This window comes from Sarcophilus harrisii, chromosome 6 (assembly GCF_902635505.1).
Source record: "Sarcophilus harrisii chromosome 6, mSarHar1.11, whole genome shotgun sequence".
Lineage (NCBI taxonomy): Eukaryota > Metazoa > Chordata > Mammalia > Dasyuromorphia > Dasyuridae > Sarcophilus > Sarcophilus harrisii.
Window position 1 is genome coordinate 194446174 of NC_045431.1, and position 21027 is coordinate 194467200.

At 36.1% G+C, this 21027-nt stretch overlaps 1 protein-coding gene across 1 annotated transcript; it reads right to left on the reverse strand.

Annotated features, from left to right (window-relative positions):
• Nucleotides 1–35: 35 nt before the first annotated feature.
• Nucleotides 36–17113, reverse strand: OLFML1 (olfactomedin like 1). Its single transcript, XM_003773535.3, has 3 exons — nt 16504–17113; nt 14712–14997; nt 36–3123 (listed from the first exon to the last, which is right to left on the reverse strand). The coding sequence occupies exons 1-3, from the start codon at nt 16621–16623 to the stop codon at nt 2351–2353; spliced, it is 1179 nt and encodes a 392-aa protein (XP_003773583.1). The 5' UTR covers nt 16624–17113; the 3' UTR covers nt 36–2350.
• Between the last annotated feature and the right edge of the window lie 3914 nt (nt 17114–21027).

The window sequence follows — 21027 nt, forward strand, 5'->3', positions numbered from 1 at the left end:
AGATACAATATATGTGTGCAGAACCATTCAGTTCTCTTGTTGCACAAGAAGAATTGGATTCAGAAGGTAAAAATAAGCTGGGAAGAAAAACAAAAAGTATGCATCCTTATTTAGCTTAGAAATGATTGGGATATTAAAGAAGTTCCTGAACTCTATTCAAGAATGGTGCATCTAGAAAAGATTCCAAGTCCCCTTGCCCTCTTGAGTATAAAGGTAGTAGTACCCAGATATAGCTTGTAGCTTGAATTTGAGCTGGTTTCCCTCAAACCATAGACCAGAATGAACAATTGAGAAATTGGAATGGGAAGAGGAGGAAATTGGTGAAACTGATTTGTTTGTTTATTTTGTGGATGCTATGGATATTTTACCAGTAAATCTGTTGTTAGAACTAAGTGTGTTCCTATGTCTCTGTTCTCTAAGATCCAGAAATGAAAAACTCAAAGTGCTTCATAGAAATTTATTGAATTGAGTCGAAAACATGGTTTCTGCCCTTAGGGAGCTCATGAATACAAATAACTAAAGTGCAAGGTAGAATGTAATAAGGGCTATAAAAGAGGTACAAGTAGAATATTATAGTAGTTCCTTAAAAGCTATGTAGTCAAGCTGTTTTATAGAGGAATTGCAAAATATAAATGATATCAAAACATGCTCCAAAATATTTATAAAGAAATGTAGATGAACACAGTTCTGGCATTTACCATCATACTAGGCAAACTGACATAGGACAAAGATGGGAATACTTCCTGTTAGAGAGATTCTGAAAGGATAGTTATACTGATGTATTATTGGTAGTGCTGTGAAAATAGTATTTCAGTGTGTAATTATGTAAGGAAGGTGACTAAACTGTCCATGTCCTTTGACCTGATGATTCTATTGCTGCATATATGCCTCCAAGGATATTAAAGATAAAAACAAAGGTATGTGTTTGTGTGTGTGTAATTATACACAGACACATATATGTACTAGAAACTAGAAAAAATTGTGTTACATTGATTAGGGGATGAATAAAAAAATCCATAACATCTTTGATATGTATTCATGGAGAAGGTTGTATTTAACCTGGACTCTGAATGATAGAACAAAAGAAAAATGGTATCCTAGGCAGAGAGAATGGCTGGAGGTAACATACAGATATATGAAGGAGGCATATAGTAGAGAGAATGATGTATTTGGGTATCAGAAGTTCTGATACTAGTATTGCCATTAACTAGCTATATGAGTTGAGCAAATCAGTTTTCTTATAAGTAAAATGAAGGTATTTCCAAGAATCTTCTTGTATCTAGATCTGTGTTTCTATAAATATGAAATCTATCTAGGAAATGTAGTCCTGTTTGAGAGGACCATTTTGGAGTAATAGTTTGATGTCAAATTATGCAGAGCCTTCAATGTTGTCTTAAGGAGCTTGGACTTAACTAGGAGGTAGTTATGACATATATGGATGTCTATGGATATGGATTCTAATCTGGCCCATTCATCAGCTGGGTAATTTTAGGGCAAATTGCATGACTTTATTGCTTAATTTCCTCATGGGTAAAATAGAGATAATTTTATTAATTACTTACATGGATGTTGTTGGTAAAACATTTTGAAAATTCTAAATGTCAGCTGTAATTATCAATAATAATAATTTAGGAGGCAATGCGTAGTCATAGAAAATTTCTGTATAAGAAATGGTCATGATTATTAGAGATTAATGGATGGAGAATTGGATCTGTGATTTCATTGGTTTAGGAAACTCCTAGCTAGTAAAGTTCCTTTATCGATGCATCCTGCCAATTGCTCTACAACTTATATCTAGGTTTAGAGTTATGTCTGGGGGGTATTGAGAGGGTCTGTCTTGGCCAAGGTCACACAGCTGAAATGTATCAGAAGTGGACTTGAATCCATGTCTTCTGACTTTGAAGCTACTTTTCTATCTGCAATATATTACTGGAGGCCAAAGGCAAGGCAGAGTGTTGAAGAGGATAGAAAACCAGCCTCAGAGTTAAGAATCCCTGAGGTTAAGTCCTATGACACACATTGGTTGTGAGAGAGACCCTCTTAGTCTCCAAGTTGGTTCTCTAAACCTATATAAGTGGTAGAATTGTTGTATCTACATTGGTAGAGAAGGTTTCCTCATTGGGAGTTTCAGTGGAATCATAGGCCTAATTAAAAAAAAAAAAGATGGTTTATATATGCAGTTTCACTTCTAGACTATATGTCTAAATAATATTAGAGGGAAGAGATATCTGTTTACTACTTTATCATTCAGAGCAATAGCTCCCTGTGACCTGGATCATCATTTAAAAATCTTCTGTAGACATGATTGTGCCTCAGAAACTAACCTGGTTTGAACTAATTGCTACCTTTCCTAAGGTTCTGCCTGCTTTCTTTGAGTCTGGAGCTTGTAGATGATTTGACTTCCATCATTCCAAGCATAGAGCTGTTTCTCGTGGGGATTGTAGTGGATCATAGAGTGGATCCTCTGCCGCTTGGGGAAGACCAAGGTGGGAATGTCCTGCTTGTTGATGGCCCCCAGGACATCAAAAACACAATTAATGATGTGGGAGCTTTGACGGCCCCTACTGTATACCACATAGAGGACCCCACACAGGAGAAAAGCTCCCTCAGCATCTCTGTTACTACAGAATGATGTCCAGGTGTCCTCCACGGCCATTGTTTCAGGGTCTATTTTTGTGATTATCAGGTGGTCTAATTCTGTGTGAATGGCCCAGAGCCCATGTTCATCCACAGCCAGATCAATGTGAGTCCAGGGGGCATGCTGATAGACTGGTCTGCCATGGCTCCCTGGGAGTAGCATCCGATCTTCCACACTTTTCTTTTGGAGGTTGTATTTGATGATCTCATTAGGGGTGCCATGGCTGTGGAAGAATAAGAACCCCTGATAAATCACTTGCCCGGTCCCTTGCCAGGATAGCATCAGGACGAGCTTCCGGGGTGTGGGCTTGCCTTCCATAAATGCCTTCATATTGGCAAATTCCCATAGGGTGCTGTTCCTGGAACCACTTAAGAAATAAATCTTGTTGGAATCCTTGTTGACATCTTTCATCCAACAGCCATGTGTATCCCTGGTTGTCTTCACAATCTTCATGGACTTTATGCCCATCAACATGTTGTCACAACCTATACATAAAGAAAATAATGAAAAGGATTATTTTGTTCCTTCTTGGTGCATGCATTTTCAGAAAATTTGAAGGCTTATTCTCTTTCCTTCCAGGTCCAGTGCCAGGCACGGAGAGGGTGCAAAATATCCCAGTAAGTATTTAGTATAAGAGATTGGGTGGGCGGTATGGCATATAAGATAGAGAGCTGCCCAGAAGCCAAAGATACTTGAATTCTAGCCCTTCCTCTAACATCTGCTGTTTGTGTGACCCTGGATATTCTAGGCATCTTTTTTAGAGTGAAAGTTTAGGATAATGTTCAATCTGTATTGGAAAAGGGGGTTTTCTCACCAGAGAGTCCTAGTTCTTTTCCCCTATTCTATAAAGCATTCTCTCAGAAGAGAAATGATAAATATTCATTCGATTTCCTTTGGATTTCTAATATTAATAAATGAAAAGATGATATTCATAGTGGCAGCTAGGTGGCGCAGTGGATGGAGCACAGATTGTTGAAGGATAACTTCACTTTAAATCCTGCCTCAGATACTTGGTTGCATCACCATGGTCAGCTCACCCCATTTCTAGGAGCCTCAGGTTTATTCATTTGTAAAGTGGAAATAATAATAGCATCTACCTCCCAGGGTCGCTGTGAGGACCAAATGAGAAGTACTTTGCAAACCTTAGCTATAACGATGTATTATCAGCTGATTTAACCTTCTCCTCAATCTTAGAATTCCTTATTTGTTTTAAAATGTCCAGCACAGCGTTGAGTCCGTACTAGGTGCTTAATTAATACAGAGTAGAAAAGGACCTCAAGGTCATATAATCCTGGAGACCTGGGCAGGGTTCAGGTCTACAGGATTCCTAACAAGAAGGCAATAACACTCAAAAATTCCCTCCTCCCTCTTTCTAAACTCCACCCCCCCCAGCCAGTGGAAAAAGCACTATTTCCTGAGTAAATTTAACCCACTTCTGGACAATGATTATTTGGAAGTTTTTCTTTCTATAAAGCTTAAATGGACCTTTTCCCAACTTGAATACCACCATGACCTCTTCTAGTTTGATCAATGGATCCTCAAAGCAGCATTTCTAGTCATTCTGCTTTTATTGATAATGATGCAAAATCACATTAGATTTTTTGAGTATTGTATGATTGACTAATATTTTATCTACAAATTTTGTCCTTTGGGATCAAGTGGAGCTAGTCAGCCTATCAGTAAACAAGTAAGCGTTTATTAATATTTATTAATTTATTAACTTTTAATGGGCAGCTAGAGAACACAGTACATAGAGTGCTAAGTCTGGAGTCAGGAAGACTTGAGTTAAAATCATTTAACTTCTGTTTGTCTCAATTCCCTTAAATATAAAATGAGGATTATAACAGCATCTATTTCCCAAAGTTATTATAAGGATCAGATGATTTAGCATAGTGCCTGGTGAATAGTATTAACCATATAAGTGATTATTCCCTTTCCCTCATTTATTAAGTACCTACTGTATGCTAGTCATCATACTAAGCACAGGGATACAAAAGACAATCTCTTTGTAGCTCACAATCAAATGGGAAAAACGGTAAACAAATGTGTACAAACAAGCCAAAGACAGGAAAAATAAGAAATAATTAACAAAGGGAAAGCACTAGAATTAAGAGGGCTTGGGAAGCACCTCTTATAGAAGGTAGGATTTTCTCAGAAGGACTTGAAGCCTAATCTGTCTTTGATATGAAAGCTTGAAGACAGCCATCATGTTGTTAGCAAATATCTTCTTCTTTAGGATGAATACCACCATGACCTTTTCTGGTTTGATCAATGGGTCCTCATTTAGCAGCAGTTCTAATCATTCTGCTTTTATTGATAATGACCCAAAATCACATTAGATGTTTTTGTGTATGATTGACTAATATTTTATCTAATCTGCTTCTTCTGAACGACATCTATCCTTCCATAATAGCATAACATACTAGAAAGAATACTGTACTTAAACAAAACAAAACAAAAAAAGAGAATGTTACACTTGTATAATATTCAAGAAAATCTAGAATTCCAGCTATGGCACTAACTAGCTGTGAGGCACATGACAAATCACAAACTCTGAGACTCATTTTTCCCATATAAAAAATGGACATGATAATAGCATCTTTCACAAAAGATTATGATTATCAAATTATATATGTGTACATCTATTCATGCATATACATATAACAGATGTATTTATTTATATAGGATATAGCATTTTGCAAACATCAAACTACTATGTAAATACTTTTAATATAATAACTAATAATAACCATATTCTTTTCATACTCCTATTAATTCTTGGTCATACCTGTGAAGTTTAATTTATCTCCATTTATTGAGATGTCTATGTTACCAATGAATACTTTGTGCATTTATGTATAGATATCTGAGGTCATGAGGCTTTTATTATAATGCTTTTCTGGGATATTGTCTCCTATGAATTACTAGTCTTCTCTAATGATCATTTTCTTCCAATATTACATTCCCTACACTCTGACTCAGAAGATTTATGAGGGCAATTTTCTCTCTCTCTATCCACTTTTAGTTTAACTACTTCTCAAGGCAAACATATTTTTAAATGACTCTTTATAGGTATACTCCATCTTGGGCCAAGGGTCAAACAATTCCTATATCTCATATTATATTCTGTCCCCCATGACTGTAATGCTTTCCCTACTCATGTTCATGAGAAGCTTCCATGGCTTCCTTCAAGTCTCAGTTACCTTCTGAAAGATGCCTTTTCTCAATGTCTGTATCTTCCCTCTGAGACTACTTCCATTTTATCTTATATTTATGTATATATCTATCTTACATGTACCTAGTTGTTTGTATTTTATCTCCACCATGAGAATATAAGCTCCAGGAGAATAACTATGTCTTTCTTTGTATTACTGGTGCTTAGCACAATGCCTGATATAGAGTTAATACTTAATAAATAACTTATAGTCCAGAGATTCAAATCTTATTCCCAGATGTCATCTTTTTAAACAGCTGTTCATGTCTAAATCTACCTTTTTCTTCTATATCTCTCATCTTCAAAAGGCAGCAGTAATGAAAACATCTCCTGTTTCTACAAACAGCTTTAGTTTCTTACTCAGGACTTGCTATTTCTCAATTAATTCCCTCACAATTAGCAGAAGTGAGTAGTGGTCATTATCCTTGACAAGTCTCATGAAAATTTCTAATATGTCCCTGCTCTGGGATACTGTCCTGTTGTTCCTTCCAGGTCAATCACTCCCTCAGTAAGGAGTCCCAGACCAGCAGGATTTTTCTCTCTTTGTTCAGCACTATTCTATTGGTGGTACATTCATATCATCATTACTTCATCCTCATATGGTCCAGTACTCTATTCAATAAGAAGAACCTTAAATCTACAGTATCACTCCAAATATTCCATGGACTTTATTGTCATATTCTTTATTTTCCTCTTCTGGCTCACCATTAGGCCTACTCTACCTCTACATTAGATCTTGTCCCCACTTCAATCTTTCTAGTTCTTCCCCTTCCTGCTCCCTTCTGTGCTTTATCTTCCCATGCTAACATGAAAGTTCCTTGTTGGTAAGAACCATCTTGTTTTCTTATTTTTGTATTTATAATGCCTAGCATAGCTGTACATAGTAAGAACTTAATCCTCACTCATTCTATTTAATCAATTATTCATTTAATCTATCCATTATCTATCTAATCTATCACCTGTCTAATCTACCATCATCGATTTATCTTTCTAACATATTTACCCTATCAACTCCTGCCTTAGGTCTGAATTTCCTCATTGCCTCTCAGATGATTTTTCCTTTTTTGTTTTCCCTTTGAAGCATTTCAATACTTCAAGGAACTAATGATTTTTCCTTAATTTGGAGAGAAGAAAGGCTTCGCTTCAACCTGTTCATACATGAAGCTGTCACTAGGCACTGGAAGGCATAGATATATTGTACTCTGTACTCCCACTCCTGGGAGAGAGTCATACAATGGAATTGGATATCAGAGGATCTGGTTACAAATCAAAGCTCTGCTATTGATTAGCTGTATGACTCCCCTTTCCCTTTCTGTCAATGTTACTGAAATTTAGAACCACCCTCCTCCTCTATTGCTTTTATTACTGTTTGTTTTACTTGCTATGCTGGCATTTGTTGATCTAAATTGTGTTTATCAGGCTTATCTTCTGCTCTGGAGGCTCTTGAGTGAAGAATTATTTAAAGTAAGCTTTCAAATTTTTCCTTCCTCTTAAAAATTAAATTTTATTTTAAAAAATTAATAAGCATTTCTTTTTTTTTTTTCTCCATTTCACTCCTCCTCTTCACCCACACTGGAACACACACACACACACACACACACACACACACACACACACACACTCACACCCAGAAAAACTCTTGTAACAAATCTACATAGTCAAATAAAACAGATTTTTCATATTGACCATGTCTCAAAATGTATCTTATTCTGTATATTAAGTCCATCACATCTCTGTTAAGAGGAAGCTTGGATTTATCATTGGTCCTAGTTCCTTATTTGTCCTTTGTTCTTGAAGAGGACCATGGTGTCCGGAAGGTAATGTCATAAGCCCCCAACGTCACTTTCTTCTCCAGAGCCATCTGAGTCCAGTAGCAAGATGCAGATCAGGATGCCTGGAGATGGCCCTGGATGCAGTGGGAGACCTTGGTCTTTTTAAACAGGTCTCAGTTTAACTCTGGCAATGTCCATTCAGTGATTAAGGATAGGTGAGAAATGAGGCAAAAAAATGTCCTTTTTTATCTAGTCAAAAATCAAAATCAGTCTGGAAGGGGGAAGTTCCTCAAGTATCATGATTGCCATTGTGCTAATCAAAGTTCTTAAGTCTTTTGAATTATTCAGTTTTATAACGCTGTACCAACCAACAACCAGTCATCACAGTTGAAATTATTCCTTTGGTTCTGCTCACTTCACTTTGCATCAATTCATTCAAGTCTGATCAGCTTTCTCTGAAACATTCACTTCATCATTTCATCCAGCATCATAGTATTCCAACACTTTCATATATCATGGTTTATTCAAAAACTCCCCAAAGGATGGACAGCTCCTCCATATTTTAAGTTCTTTGCAATTACAAAAAAATCCAAAAAACTGCTATGACCATTTTTGTACATTTGAGCCCTTTTCTTTTTTTTTTTTCTTTGATCTCTTTGGGATAGAGTCTTACTTGTGGTATTTTGGGGGTCTTTAAAAAAAAAAGCAATATGTGTGATTTCATTGGTATAAGGAACTCCCAGGTGAAGAAAGTCCCACTTGCAGTGTAGATTGGCACCTTCTGTGAAACCTCCAGTTTTAGAAAGTTGTTTGGGGCACTAAAAAGTTGAATGATTTGTCCAGAATCACATAGCCAAATGTGTCAGAAGTGGGTTTTTATGCAGAGGCTAGATGTCTATTACAATGGAGGTACCTTTCATGTGTGATTAAATAGCCACTGTAATATCTTCCAACTCCCGTATTCTGTGCTTCTATAGCTTGAACACAAATCTAAGAGATCAGTTTTCTACTAATTATGAAACACTATCTTTCATAGCCTTTTATTTATATTGATATCTGTACATATCGATATTGATCTGTATAAGTGTTCTATTTCTTCCTGCTTTCTGCCCCAATAGAATGTAAGTCCTTTAGGGATTGAGGCTATTTTTTAATCTGATTTTCTTTGCCTACCCAGCCGCTCTCACAGTGCCTTACACATAACAGTTGCTTTAAAAAAATGCTTGTTGAATGAATGTTACTTGCTCAGCTGAAATTAGAGCTATAATTGGCTTCTTCCAAAACTGTAATATAAACAGAAGCACCCTCAGCTGTTGCTTAGGAGAAGGCTTTTGTGTCAAACTAAATCTTACTTCTAGCTTTTCTTCATGTCTTTCTCTTTTTCTCTGTACTGATCAGACTTCAGGCACCTTATATTCTACTGCCTTAGTAGGTCTTCAACCTCTGATTTCTGAAAGGAGTTTAAACTCTAGAAATATACATTTTTAAAGATTTTATACATATATGTATATATATACATATATTAATGTGTACTTATATGTATATATATGAAATAAGGTTCATAGGATTTCAGAGTTGAAAAGCACCTCAGAAGTCTTATACTTTAACTTGTACCTGAGCAAGTATAAGACCAGTAACTTAGCAGGTATAGGAAACTCCCTTGGGAGGAATGTTCCTCTACCAAAGCAGATTGATATCTGCTTATATAATGCTTATATAAAGTATTACATCATACTTTATGTAATGTATATTATATGTAATATGATACTGTAAGGTTTACAAAATGTCTTACAAATATTATCTAGCTAACTTATAAAGCGCTTACTATGTGCTGGGAACTGCTAAATACTTCACAATTACTATCTCATTTGATTCTCAAAACAACCCTAGCAGGTAGACACTATAATTATCCCCATTTTATAGAAGAGAAAACTGAGGCAGACAGAGGTTAAAGGATCATGTAATTAGGAAGCATCTGAAGCTGTATTTGAACTCAGGTCTTTCTGACTCTGATCCACTGCTTAGGTTGGAGAGAGTTAAGGGGATCTGTGACTTGAACCCAGGCCAGTCTTTCTTTGAAGCAGACTTTCTGTGTTCTACTGAATGCTACCTTTATGGTCAACTAAGAACTCCTATAACACAATATATTTCTTCAAAGTATTGTTCAAATGGCACCTTCTCAATTCTACTAACTTTTATTAAGGATGTACTCCATATAAATCTCTGGGTTTTGCACTGGAGGAATGAAGAGAAAAAGAAAACAATGTTCCCCCCTTCTCTTTTTTTCCCTTCCTGGAATGGTTCTTGCTTTTTCTCATAATAAGTTGTAACTTTCTGGCTCTCTCATCTGTGAAGGGTATATAATTAGCAGATTCCTGCTAAAGCCCAAGGCCAACAGATGCTGGCCTCAACTATCATTTGTGAGAAGATTTTATGTTGAAATCTAACATCTAGACTATTTCCATTTTCCCCTACCCCTTTCTTCTCACCTTCCCCTGCTAATCAGGCTGCAGAAAACTTCTATTATTGCCTTTCCTCTGTACTGTTTCAGTATCTTTTCTCTCCACTCTCTTGAGTGAGCTTTATCTGTATTGGAGTTTCCCATCTTTTTTTTGAGGGGGGAGCTTTCTTTGCTTTTTTCCTCTCACTATATAATACTATTTGCTTATATGGCACCATAGTATTCTGCAAATGTGAACTCCATTCTGCCCCATGTTAGAGGCATGTTATGGTCAGCATTCATTCAAAGACATAGCTCATAAGATTCTGCTGATGTATTTCTTTTATTAGCTTAAACCAATTAGTTCAAAGCAAATGATATTTAATAAAGCAATGTATCAAGTGGCAAGAAAGATTTCCATCATACATGTAGTTAGATTCTTCCACTGGTACCCTTCCACTAATGGGAGAAGACTTGTGAGGAATATGTATGATTGGGGAACACAGGCGTACTTGAAATAGGTAACACGTGTGCCAAGAAATACATATCTAGGGTAATTAACCTCTGAACTATAGAACCATCAATATTTTTTGGTGATGTCATTGTGTGAACTGCTTCCTCCTTTGAACTGGAGTTTTCTGCTAGTCTCCTATCTTTGTGATGTCTTTCTCTGCTGGTCCTACCTTCTGTCAAGTATCTCTGCTGTTGTTGCTGCTTTATTCCGCAGTTTTCTGCTAGTCTTGGGCAGCTAATATATAGCTTGGGTTGAGGGGGAGGAAAAAGTCTGTTTATCTTTAGCTTGATAACTCCAGGAGTTATTTTCAGTTTTCTTTTAAGCCCTTAGTTTACTGCAGTCGGTCAACTAGCTAAAAAGTCTTTAGGCATTTTAAATCTGTCTCTTGAAGTCTTTTGGACCCCTGTTCTCAGTCTTCTATCTAATTTGGGGTTAGAACTTTCCTTTTAACACCTGTCATGCCCAGTTGTATATCCTTTCAAAGTACTGTAAGGTTTCTTTTTAGATGAACCACAAAGGTTTTATGTGAAGCTAAGGTAACTGGGTACTTTTGATTTTTCTATAATGTCCCTAGTTTCTGTGAAAATCAACTTGGAGCAAAACTAAAAGGTACAGCTGGAGTTGGTACCCTTCACCCTAGTTCCTTTGCTTTATATTCATACCTTTGTTATGAATTTCTGCCAACAACAAATTCCCTAAACTTCTTCCTAAACTCAACCTCATTTGATCCAAAATTAGAAATTCTTGCCAAAGTCCTCATGCATACAAACTAAAATTGCTTCTAGCTGTTGTCTTTTAGAATCAGAAATATATTTTCCAGGTCTCATTCTATTATTTCTAGTAAGTATCTGAAGCCATATGAATCTTCCTGACTTTAGGTCTGGCATTTTCTCTGCTGTACCACTTAGCTGCCCAAAGTTAAGAAGATCTGGTTTTAAACTTGGCTTCAGATACTAGCTATATGACTCTGGGTAAGTCACTTACCCTTGTTTGCCTTATAGGTAAAGTGAACTGGAGAAGGAAATGGCAAATCACTCTCGTATCTCTGTCAAGAAGAGCTGAAATGTCAGGAAGAGTTGGACTTGACTGAACCTATTGAACAACAAAAAACTTTCACTTACTAGATTGTATTCTCCAGAAGGGAATGGACCACCTAATCTCTATTTTCCTCAGTATCTAGTACAATGTTCTGCTTACAGTGCATATTAATAGTAATTAATGTAGTAGGCTGATGCAGAAATGCCCTAGAGGATTTTAGGTAGTGGGTTTATATGAACAGACTCCTTCTGGAAAAGGATTTGCTTTCCTATGGTGCCATAAACTGGAACACATACACAAAGGGGAAGGAATTAGGCTGTCCAGCCTTGCCTAGAATTATTCCTTTTCACAGGCTTCTTTAAGTTCAAATGACTTGATCACTTTCCTGGCTGGTAGGAGTAAAATTAGTATGGAAGGGCTTAAAATGAGCCAAATTCAAATGTTTCTACAGAAAATGCTGAAGATTTCTGACAAGTATGGTAATTGATAAACTTCCAAGATAGGATAGAGCCTTTAGGGACTATGAATTACAGTAATAATAATGATGCTGATAGGGAATATGATGTTTTATAGTCTACATACTGCTATACTCACATTGTCACAACTCTGTGAGTTGAGAACTTTTGGTTCTAGAATCCTCCTCTGTAGAATGAGGGACAAAGACATCGAGTCATATTTGAGTTAAATTGGCTTGTCTAAGATCACACAACAGCCACACAAGTGTCAGAATTAATAAAGGAGGTAGCAATTAAACATATGGCATAAATAACTATACAGAAATGTATAAAATGCAGGTAACATACAAGGTCAACCAAGATCTTCACTATAACTGGATATATCTTATTCAGAAAGAAAAAAAAAAACTAGACAAAAGGGATGTCATAGCATTATAGTCTACGTTAAGAAGACATACTCATGTGGCAGGTAGCTGGTGCTTCCTTACCTCCCTCTCTTTGAACTTTTAGCGCCCTTGAAGATTCAGCTCATCCAGCATTCCCTAAATTTGAGACTTTTCCTGACTTTTCCGGTTCTTCCCAATTATTATGCTTTTGGAGACTATATGCCCTGTATTTACTGATCTGTAAATATGTTTTCTTCCCCATGAGAATCTTATATTCTCATATATATATATATATATATATATATATATATATATATGAGAATCTTATATTCTCATATATATATATATTCATTAATATATGGTGTTTGAGAATAGGGACTGTTTTATTTTTTTCTTTGCATGTATCGCCTGTACCTATCCAATAACTGTCACAAAGGAAGTGCTTAGTAAATGTTTGTCAATTGATGGAATTCCTTGACAATCACATACACAAGCATCAATTACTTCCAGCATTTGAGGTGTTACTTATTGTTCAGTCATGGCCAATTCTTTATGATCCCATGGACCACATTTTACATAGGGTTGTTGTTATCGTTGTTGTTGTTTTTGGCAAAGATATTGGGATAATTTGTCATTTCCTTTTCTGGTAGATTAAAGTAAACAGAGTTTAGATGATTTTCCAAGGGTTACATGGCTAGTGAATTCAAGTCTTTCTGACTCCTGAATCAGCATTCAATCCAATGAGCCACCTAGCTTCTTCTTAGATTTTTTTGTTTTTTTTTTGTTTGTTTTTTCCTGCTACAAGGCAATTAAGATTAAGTGCCTTGCCCAGACTCATACAAGTAGTACACATTAAATGTCTGAATCCGGCTTTGAAATCAGGTTCTCCTGACTCTAGGAGGAGTCTTTCCACCAAGCCATCTCACTGTCCCCTTATTAGCTATTTTTTGGCAGGACCAATTCAGCCCTTGCTTATTAGCACTCTGGTGCGCTAATTTGCAAACGGTACCAATTCCACGAATGACTTGTAATATATGTATTGCATTCTTTCATGTCACAATGGGATGCTAACATAAACATGTGAAGCTATTTAATTCTGTTAGTCTCACAGGATCATAGATTTAGACATGGGAGGGGCCTTACATGTCACCCAATTCAATCCCCTCATTTCACACAGAAACAGGGCTTATTTTTATCATATAAGTTTCTAAATTTTATTAATCGTGTAGCGTTGGGTGTGAAATTGGGTTACAGAATTCAAGTGCCTTGACCTAGTTTATAATCTTAGCCCTTTCTGGTTGGCTTAACCATGCTCAAAAGTGGCATAAACAGGCTAAATAGAACACAAACAGAGTTCTCATTAGAAGCCATGAAATGTTTATTGCTGTTCTCCTGAGTACCTTATTTTTGACTTTTCCATTGAAGGCTGCCTTTTCTTTGCTGCTAAGACAGCTTCTTGTCTTCCCTGTTCTGGGAGATTAAATCACCCCTCTATCCTTTCTGGAAGCTGTAACCAGGCGGAAGGTGTGACCCACTTTCCTGGAGCTCAGTCAGCCTAAGAAACATCTGCTGCTGTGTGGCCGGCCTGGGATCTTTTGATAATTACATTTCTGTGGAAATGCTGCTTTTTTAGAGGTGACCAATGCATGTATACATGGCAGTGACCCAGTTCATGTTCCTTTGTACGTGTGTGTTCCCTTCTGTGTCTGTTTTTATCTATTTAAAGACCAGTGCTATCCTGCCCATTGAGTATTTCAGGTAGAGCTGTAACTAAAAATGTTTATGCCTGAGGTAAGTAGCAAAAAAGGCAGGTGTAGTTGGCCAGGCAGTGACATGTGGTAGGGACACAGAGACTCTGGGACACTGGTATTGGGGGAATACAGTCACAGAAGGGAGGAGCTCATCTTAGCACGCTGAAGGATTGCAAATTTATTAGCACTTTTTAAAGTTGGCATCCTGGGACAAAAGTCTGGTTGCCACATCTTAATTATTGCCCCATAATGCTTAATCTGCAGTCACAAACTGGTTTTTTAAAAAAATTGATAACTATTTCAATGTGCTGGGTTTCCTTTGTAATCCTATTTATTTTATTTTATATATTTATATTTTAAAAGATTATTCTGAGGAGTTCATGAGTATCATCAGATTGTTAAAGATCAACAAACCCCTGTTCTAACTTCATATACAGAGTCTTTCCCCCACCCCAGAGTGGTAACCTGGTGCAGAATGTTTAGAAAAGGTAAATCTTTCTTACTTGTGTTAAGGAGAGTCCTGACCTTTTGCTTTTCTTCAGAGTCTTTAATCTGCTTTTCCATCACCATCTTATCCTCTTCTATACATGTCTCAGATGTTCTAATGTATTCTAGGTAGTCAATCTCACGTTGGGCTCTTTCAACTCTTCCCCCCAAATGATCCACTTCACTCTTATATTCAGTCTTATAAAGGTGACATCTCTCCAGGTCCGCAGAGACCTTCTTAGAGAATTCCTGGTATTCTTGAATGTATGCCCTTGTATCCTGGCGACATTTTTCCAGCCCTTGCTTAAGTCAGAAAACAAATACTGATTTCAGACTTTATTTCCTAATGTATATGTATTAGCAAATGGAAAAAAAGCAAAATGGAATTATTTTATATATTTCTCTCTATCTTTCTCTTCTCTCTTTTCATCCCTCCCTTTCATCTCTCTATTTCTTTGTTTCTCTTCTCTCTCTTTCTATATCTATAGATATGTATAGGTAGTTGTGCAATTTTATTTTGAGGAAAACAAGAAGGATTTAGGTATCTGTAATCAAGGTGGGATTATTTGAAGGATAATTGTGAGATTGCCCAGTATCCATGACTACAATTTGTGTGTTTAAGGAGGTACAATGAACAAGAGGGGTGCTGGCAACAGAAACGGAACGGCAGCAATGCTCTCTCACCTCTCAAAATTCAGTTTGGAAGTTGTGCAGCCCTGGAATCATGGAATTATGGTAATTTGGCTACTCTGTTTTAAGGGCAGCATTTGGATCAGGACTGTAAACAAAAATGTGATCTATAATAAACAATAAGTGTGATCTTTGGAATCTATAATTTCTCTGAAAATGATAGCAAATAACCATTAGGTATAGATGATGATTTGACAGAAAAAACAAAGTGATCAACACTCAGTGTACTAAAAACAGGACCACATATTCTTTTATTTTTAATTAGCTGCTTTTAGTATAAACTATGGACTACATTAAAAAAAATTAGGTTGAGCTTGAAAAAAAAATAGTCAGGCTTAAGTTACTAATTTATTTTTCTTCATTACTTTGTTACTGATCTAACCAATTACCAGGAGAAACTGTCCATTTGAGAATGTTGCATGATTAAAATTGATATTAATTTTCTATCTCTACATTATCTTGGTTGCCATAGTATAGCTGAGAGAAAACTGGGCTTGACGTCAGGAAGGTGGGAGTTCAAGCTTGTCTTTGGCACATTACTAGCAGGGTGAGCATATGTAAGTTGTAGTAACTCAAGAAAATCTCTGAAACTGTAAATTGCACATCAATTAATTCTTAAAAGGGGTTTTTCACTGGAATCTCCCATACCAATGAAACTAAAAGCCTGACAAAAATACATATATAAATAAAACAAATACATAAATACAAAGGCACTGAAACTCCTTCTATCAGGGCAGACCTGAAATTCATTTGTAACATAGTTTTGGAAAGTCAGGGGAATACTGAAAAGTAAAATGATTTGTCCAGGGTCATATAGCCAGTGTGTGTTAGGAGGACCTGAATTCATGACTTCCAGAGTTTAAGGCTGAGTTAAAATTCATTGCTCCACAAAGCTTTCCTCTCTTTCTTCCTCTCTCTCCCTCTCCTTTTCCACACATACTTACAAATATATATTCTCTTAAATTATAACACTTGATTTTTCAGAAACATGCTTCATTGTCAAGATGGTCACGGTAGAAGCAGGAGAAAAGCAAAGCATATGATTTAAAAAAATATCACTGAAAATGCAGAAGTTTGCAAAGGAAGAACATATTTCTATGGCCATTCCAATATACCTACCTCTAAGATCTGAAATCGCCGATAGATGTATCGGACCATGTCTGGGTCTTGGGCATCTTGTGGCTGAAGAAGCAAATTCATGAGGCAGAGAACCAAGAAGGGTCTCAATTGGGCTGTCATGATGCCCCCAAGTCACTGGGGCAATGGGGTTGGGTGGGAACGAAGAGGAACGAAACAATCACCTAAGAAACCTTAGGGAAGCCGGGCTCGAATGAAGTTATGATTTGAAATTACGGCGCAGAGAGCTGGAGTCGGTGGGGGGCACGACAATTGAAATTGGTTCCTGTGGAAGCAAGTTTTTGAAAAACAGAGTGAAAAATGCTTGTTTGCTCCAACCAATGGGCCTTCTGGTGATCAAATCCAGCTGTTCGTTCATAAGCTTGTCATGTGAGAAGTTCCAGATTTCAGTGCTTTCACTGCCATGAGATGTTACACAATGCCTCCCTGGGGAAATTGGGGGGAGATTTGGGATGTATCATCATGAGCATTGAATGGAAGGGCTGGAGGGAGGCACCAATAAATTGGGATATAGGAGGTAGCTCCATCATGGGGGACTCAATTTCTTTCTTGAATTTCTCCTTCTACTACACTGAAGAACTTTCTAAAGTTTGCTTTCATAAGTCGAGTGATTGGCCTGAAACTAACTTCTGCTTTCCCAGGCTCTGGGAAAAATAAAGCTCTGGCAGAGCTTTATTGAGAGACCACACCCATTGTCCAGATGTCCAGATTCCCTCTGAAGTTTTAAAGGTACAGGAAACAGTAATGAAAATGCATGTTATGGGGCAGCTAGATGGTACAATGGATAGAGCACCAACCCTGAAGTCAGGAGGAGCTGAGTTCAAATCCAGCCTCAGACAAGACACTTAATACTTCCTAGCTGTGTGACCCTAGGCAATTCACTTTAACTCCAATTGCCTTAGCAAAAAGTGATTCAATAGTCAGAGAATTGAACTTAGCATCAGGAAGACCTAGTTTTCAAGCCCTAGGACTGTGACGCTCAATAAATTTCTTATTTATTTATTTATAGCCACCATTTTCTTATCTGTAATAGTAGTGTCATTTAATAGAATTAGGTGTTTTTATTTTAACCAGGTCTGTGATTTCATTGACAGAGGGAACTTCTAATTTTTCCTTTTTAAACAGTTGCAATAAATGAATATTTATAAATCATATACATATATTACCATTGTATTATATACATTATAAAACATTCACAACATAAATTTAAGAGGATCAGATAAAGGTGAAATCTTTTTTTTTTTTTGGCATTTAGAAATTTATTTATAGTTAAAGCTTTTTATTTTCAAAATATATACATGGATAATTTTCAACATTCACCCTTACAAAATCTTGTATTCTAATTTTTTCCCTATCTTCCTCCCCTTCTCCCCTAGATAGCAAGTGATCCAATATATGTTAAACATGTGCTATTCTTCTGTATATATTTTACAAATATCATGATGCACCAAAAAATCATATCAAAAAGGGAAAAAATGAGAAAGAAAACAAAATGCAAGCAAACTACAAAAAGAATGAAAATACTATGTGGTGATCCAGTCTGCACAGTCCTCTCTCTGGGTACCGATGGCTCTCTTCATCATAAGACCATTGGAACTGGCTTGAATCATCACATTGTTGAAGAGAGTGACAGCCATCAGAATTCATCATCGTATATAATCTTGCTGTTGCTGTGTATAATGATCTCCTGGTTCTGCTCATTTCACTTAGCAACAGGAACTTCTAATTCCAATCAAATTGGCACCTGTTCTACAACTCAAAAGTTTCGAGAATTGCCTGGGGACACTGAGATGCCAAGGGCTTTGCCAGGGATCCCGTAGCCACTATAGATTTATAAAATAATAATAATAAAATCATTTACATAGTGCCTATTCTGTGCTAAGAACCATGCAAAATACTTTATGAATCTCATTTGATCCTTACAACAATCCTGGAAGGTAGGTGCTATTAACTCTATTTTACAAATATTTAGGAAGTATTTACAAATACAAAGAATTAAGGCAGCCTTTGTCCTCAAGGATCTTATATTCTAGTGAGGGAAGGTAAAAGGAAGCTAGAAGCAGGGGGCATACATGAGACAGCATGAAGTGGCGATAGCCACAAAGTGGTATGGAGCCTGATTCAAGATAAAATTAGCCAAAAACTTAACTTATCAGACCCTGGATTTTTAAGGACAAAGTCCAAGTTTCTAATGGGAGGGAGATAAGGATGATGGACTGCTTAGGGAAGAATGAAGTAATTATTCTCCAACCTTAGATGATAACCAGATGTTCTGGTGGTCTGTGAGGGGATCACAATGGTTATTACTACTGGTGAGGCAACCTATGAGCCTCGATTTTTATTGCTGCCATAGGTGGTTAGGATACAGTGGACAGAGTGCTAGTCCTGCAGTCAGGAAGGGATGAGTTCCTAGGCTATGTGACTATGGGCACAGTCTTGGTTTCTGAAAACCTAAACTTCAGTTTCTTAATCTGTAAAATGGGAGTCATGATAGCATTTACTTCATGTTTATTACCAATAATAGAATTAGATTATGTTTTTTGTTTTTATTTCCTAGTGCTAGATTTTTGCTTTCCAAAAATATCTATTAATTTGCAATTCTACCAGCAATGAATGTTCAATTTTTAAAAATTTTTGTCATTTTGGTGAGTGTAGAAAGGTGGTTCCTGAGAATTGTTTAAATTAGCATCTGTGATGATTAAAGAAGCAGAGTTATTTTTTGAGTTATCAAATGAGCAAACATATATGAAATGCTTTATAAACCTTAAAGTGCTATATAAATCTCATCATCACCATTATCATCAATTCCAGTTTGTATTTCATTGGTATCCCTTGAACATTTATTTATCCCTTAAGACCCATACATTGCCTTTGTAAAAAAAAATATTATTTTTGCTAATGTCATTTTTGTCTAATACTATTTCTCAGTATTTTATATCAATTTATTACTTTATTTTTATTTCTATTTTTGGTTGTACAAATTTTAATGTAATCAAGCATATCTATCTCATGACTAGTATTTCCTTTTGTTTAGTAAAAGCAAAATCATTGGCAACTCTGTAATTAAGAAAAGTGTTATTCTAGTTTTTTTTTTTAATTTTGTTAATACTTTCTCCCCACCCTTTTTTGTTAATGCTTCAGTCTATTATCTAGATGGAATTTATGGAGTATGTGGTGAGTAACTAGCAAATATTTTCCCCCAACCCTGTTATTTTTCTTTTCCTCTTAGTTATAATGCATTCTTATCTAAATTTTTGTAATGAAACCAATTCCTTCTACCTCATTGCTTATAATTTCTTTTATTTTTTACCCAATGGAAAAAGTTATCTGAGACTCCCACTGCTTAGCAAGTTGTAGGAATTTAATAAAGGCTTTAAAAATTGAATTGAAGTATGAAATAGACTATCTCATTCCTATTTTAGTTTTTATTTGTTTTGAGTTTCGTTCTGCTTCCATGGAACAGTCTCCTCTAAAACCATTTCTCATTATATTGCTAACCAGTTTTCTTAAGCACATTTGTTAAACAATTATTCTTCTCTATATTTTTATAGGTTTAACAAACACTAATCTATAGTTTGTATTTGATTGCATGTTATCTTTATTTTGTTCCATTGACTCTTCCTTCCTCCTTTTCTCTTTCCTTCCTTCAACTTTGCATTATGTTTAAATTCTAGGAATACACTTCTACCTTCATATTAAATATATATATATATTTCTTCCATATATTCCTTAATATTCTTGAATATTTACTTTTCCACATAATAATAGTTAGCATTTGTGTAGTACTTTACAAATATTACCTCATTTTATCCTCCTGTCAATCCTGGGAGGAAGTTGTTATTGTTATCCACAGGAGACTGAGACAAACAGACATTAGTCTTAACCATGTAGGTCCTTGCTGGTTCCATGTAGGTCATTAAGCTGTCATATCCAATTCACTGAGATTTTACCCAGTTATGTGAAAGATTCTCTTGGCATTTTGATTATCATGGTAAATTAATTTTGGCAAAATTATCATTTTTACAACATGATTCAACCCATCCTTGAACATTGAATTTTTCTCTAATTATTTTTTATTACCCTTAATGTTTCATTAATATGTCTATCACAATATTTTTACAATTTTTTTCCTATCCCTTCCTTTAACAAATAAAAAATTAGGTCAAATTGGCCAACAAAATGACTGCCTGATATTGTAGGCAACATTTTGCACCAATAGTTCCCCTCTTCTTTTCTAAAAGGAGGAAAGTTTTTTTTTTTTTAATAGCTTTTTATTGACAGAACACATGCATGGGTAATTTTTGCAACATTGTCCCTTGCACTCACTTCTGTTCCAACTTTTCCCTTCCCTCCCTCCCCCTCTCCCCTAGATGGCAGGCAGTCCTATACATGTTAAACATCTTAAAGTATATCTTAGATACAATATGTGCAGAACCGAACAGTTCTCTTGTTGCACAGGAAGAATTGGATTCAGAAGGTAAAAATAACCTGGGAAGAAAAACAAAA

Excerpts from the sequence above, each read along its gene's own strand:
- OLFML1 (XM_003773535.3), bottom strand. The coding sequence starts at position 16,623 with ATGACAGCCCAATTGAGACCCTTCTTGGTTCTCTGCCTCATGAATTTG. Across the intron at positions 14,998-16,503 it reads GGCGATTTCAGATCTTAGAG|CAAGGGCTGGAAAAATGTCG; the intron begins GTAGGTATATTG and ends TTCTGACTTAAG. Across the intron at positions 3,124-14,711 it reads CAGGACTCTCCTTAACACAA|GTTGTGACAACATGTTGATG; the intron begins GTAAGAAAGATT and ends CTTTATGTATAG.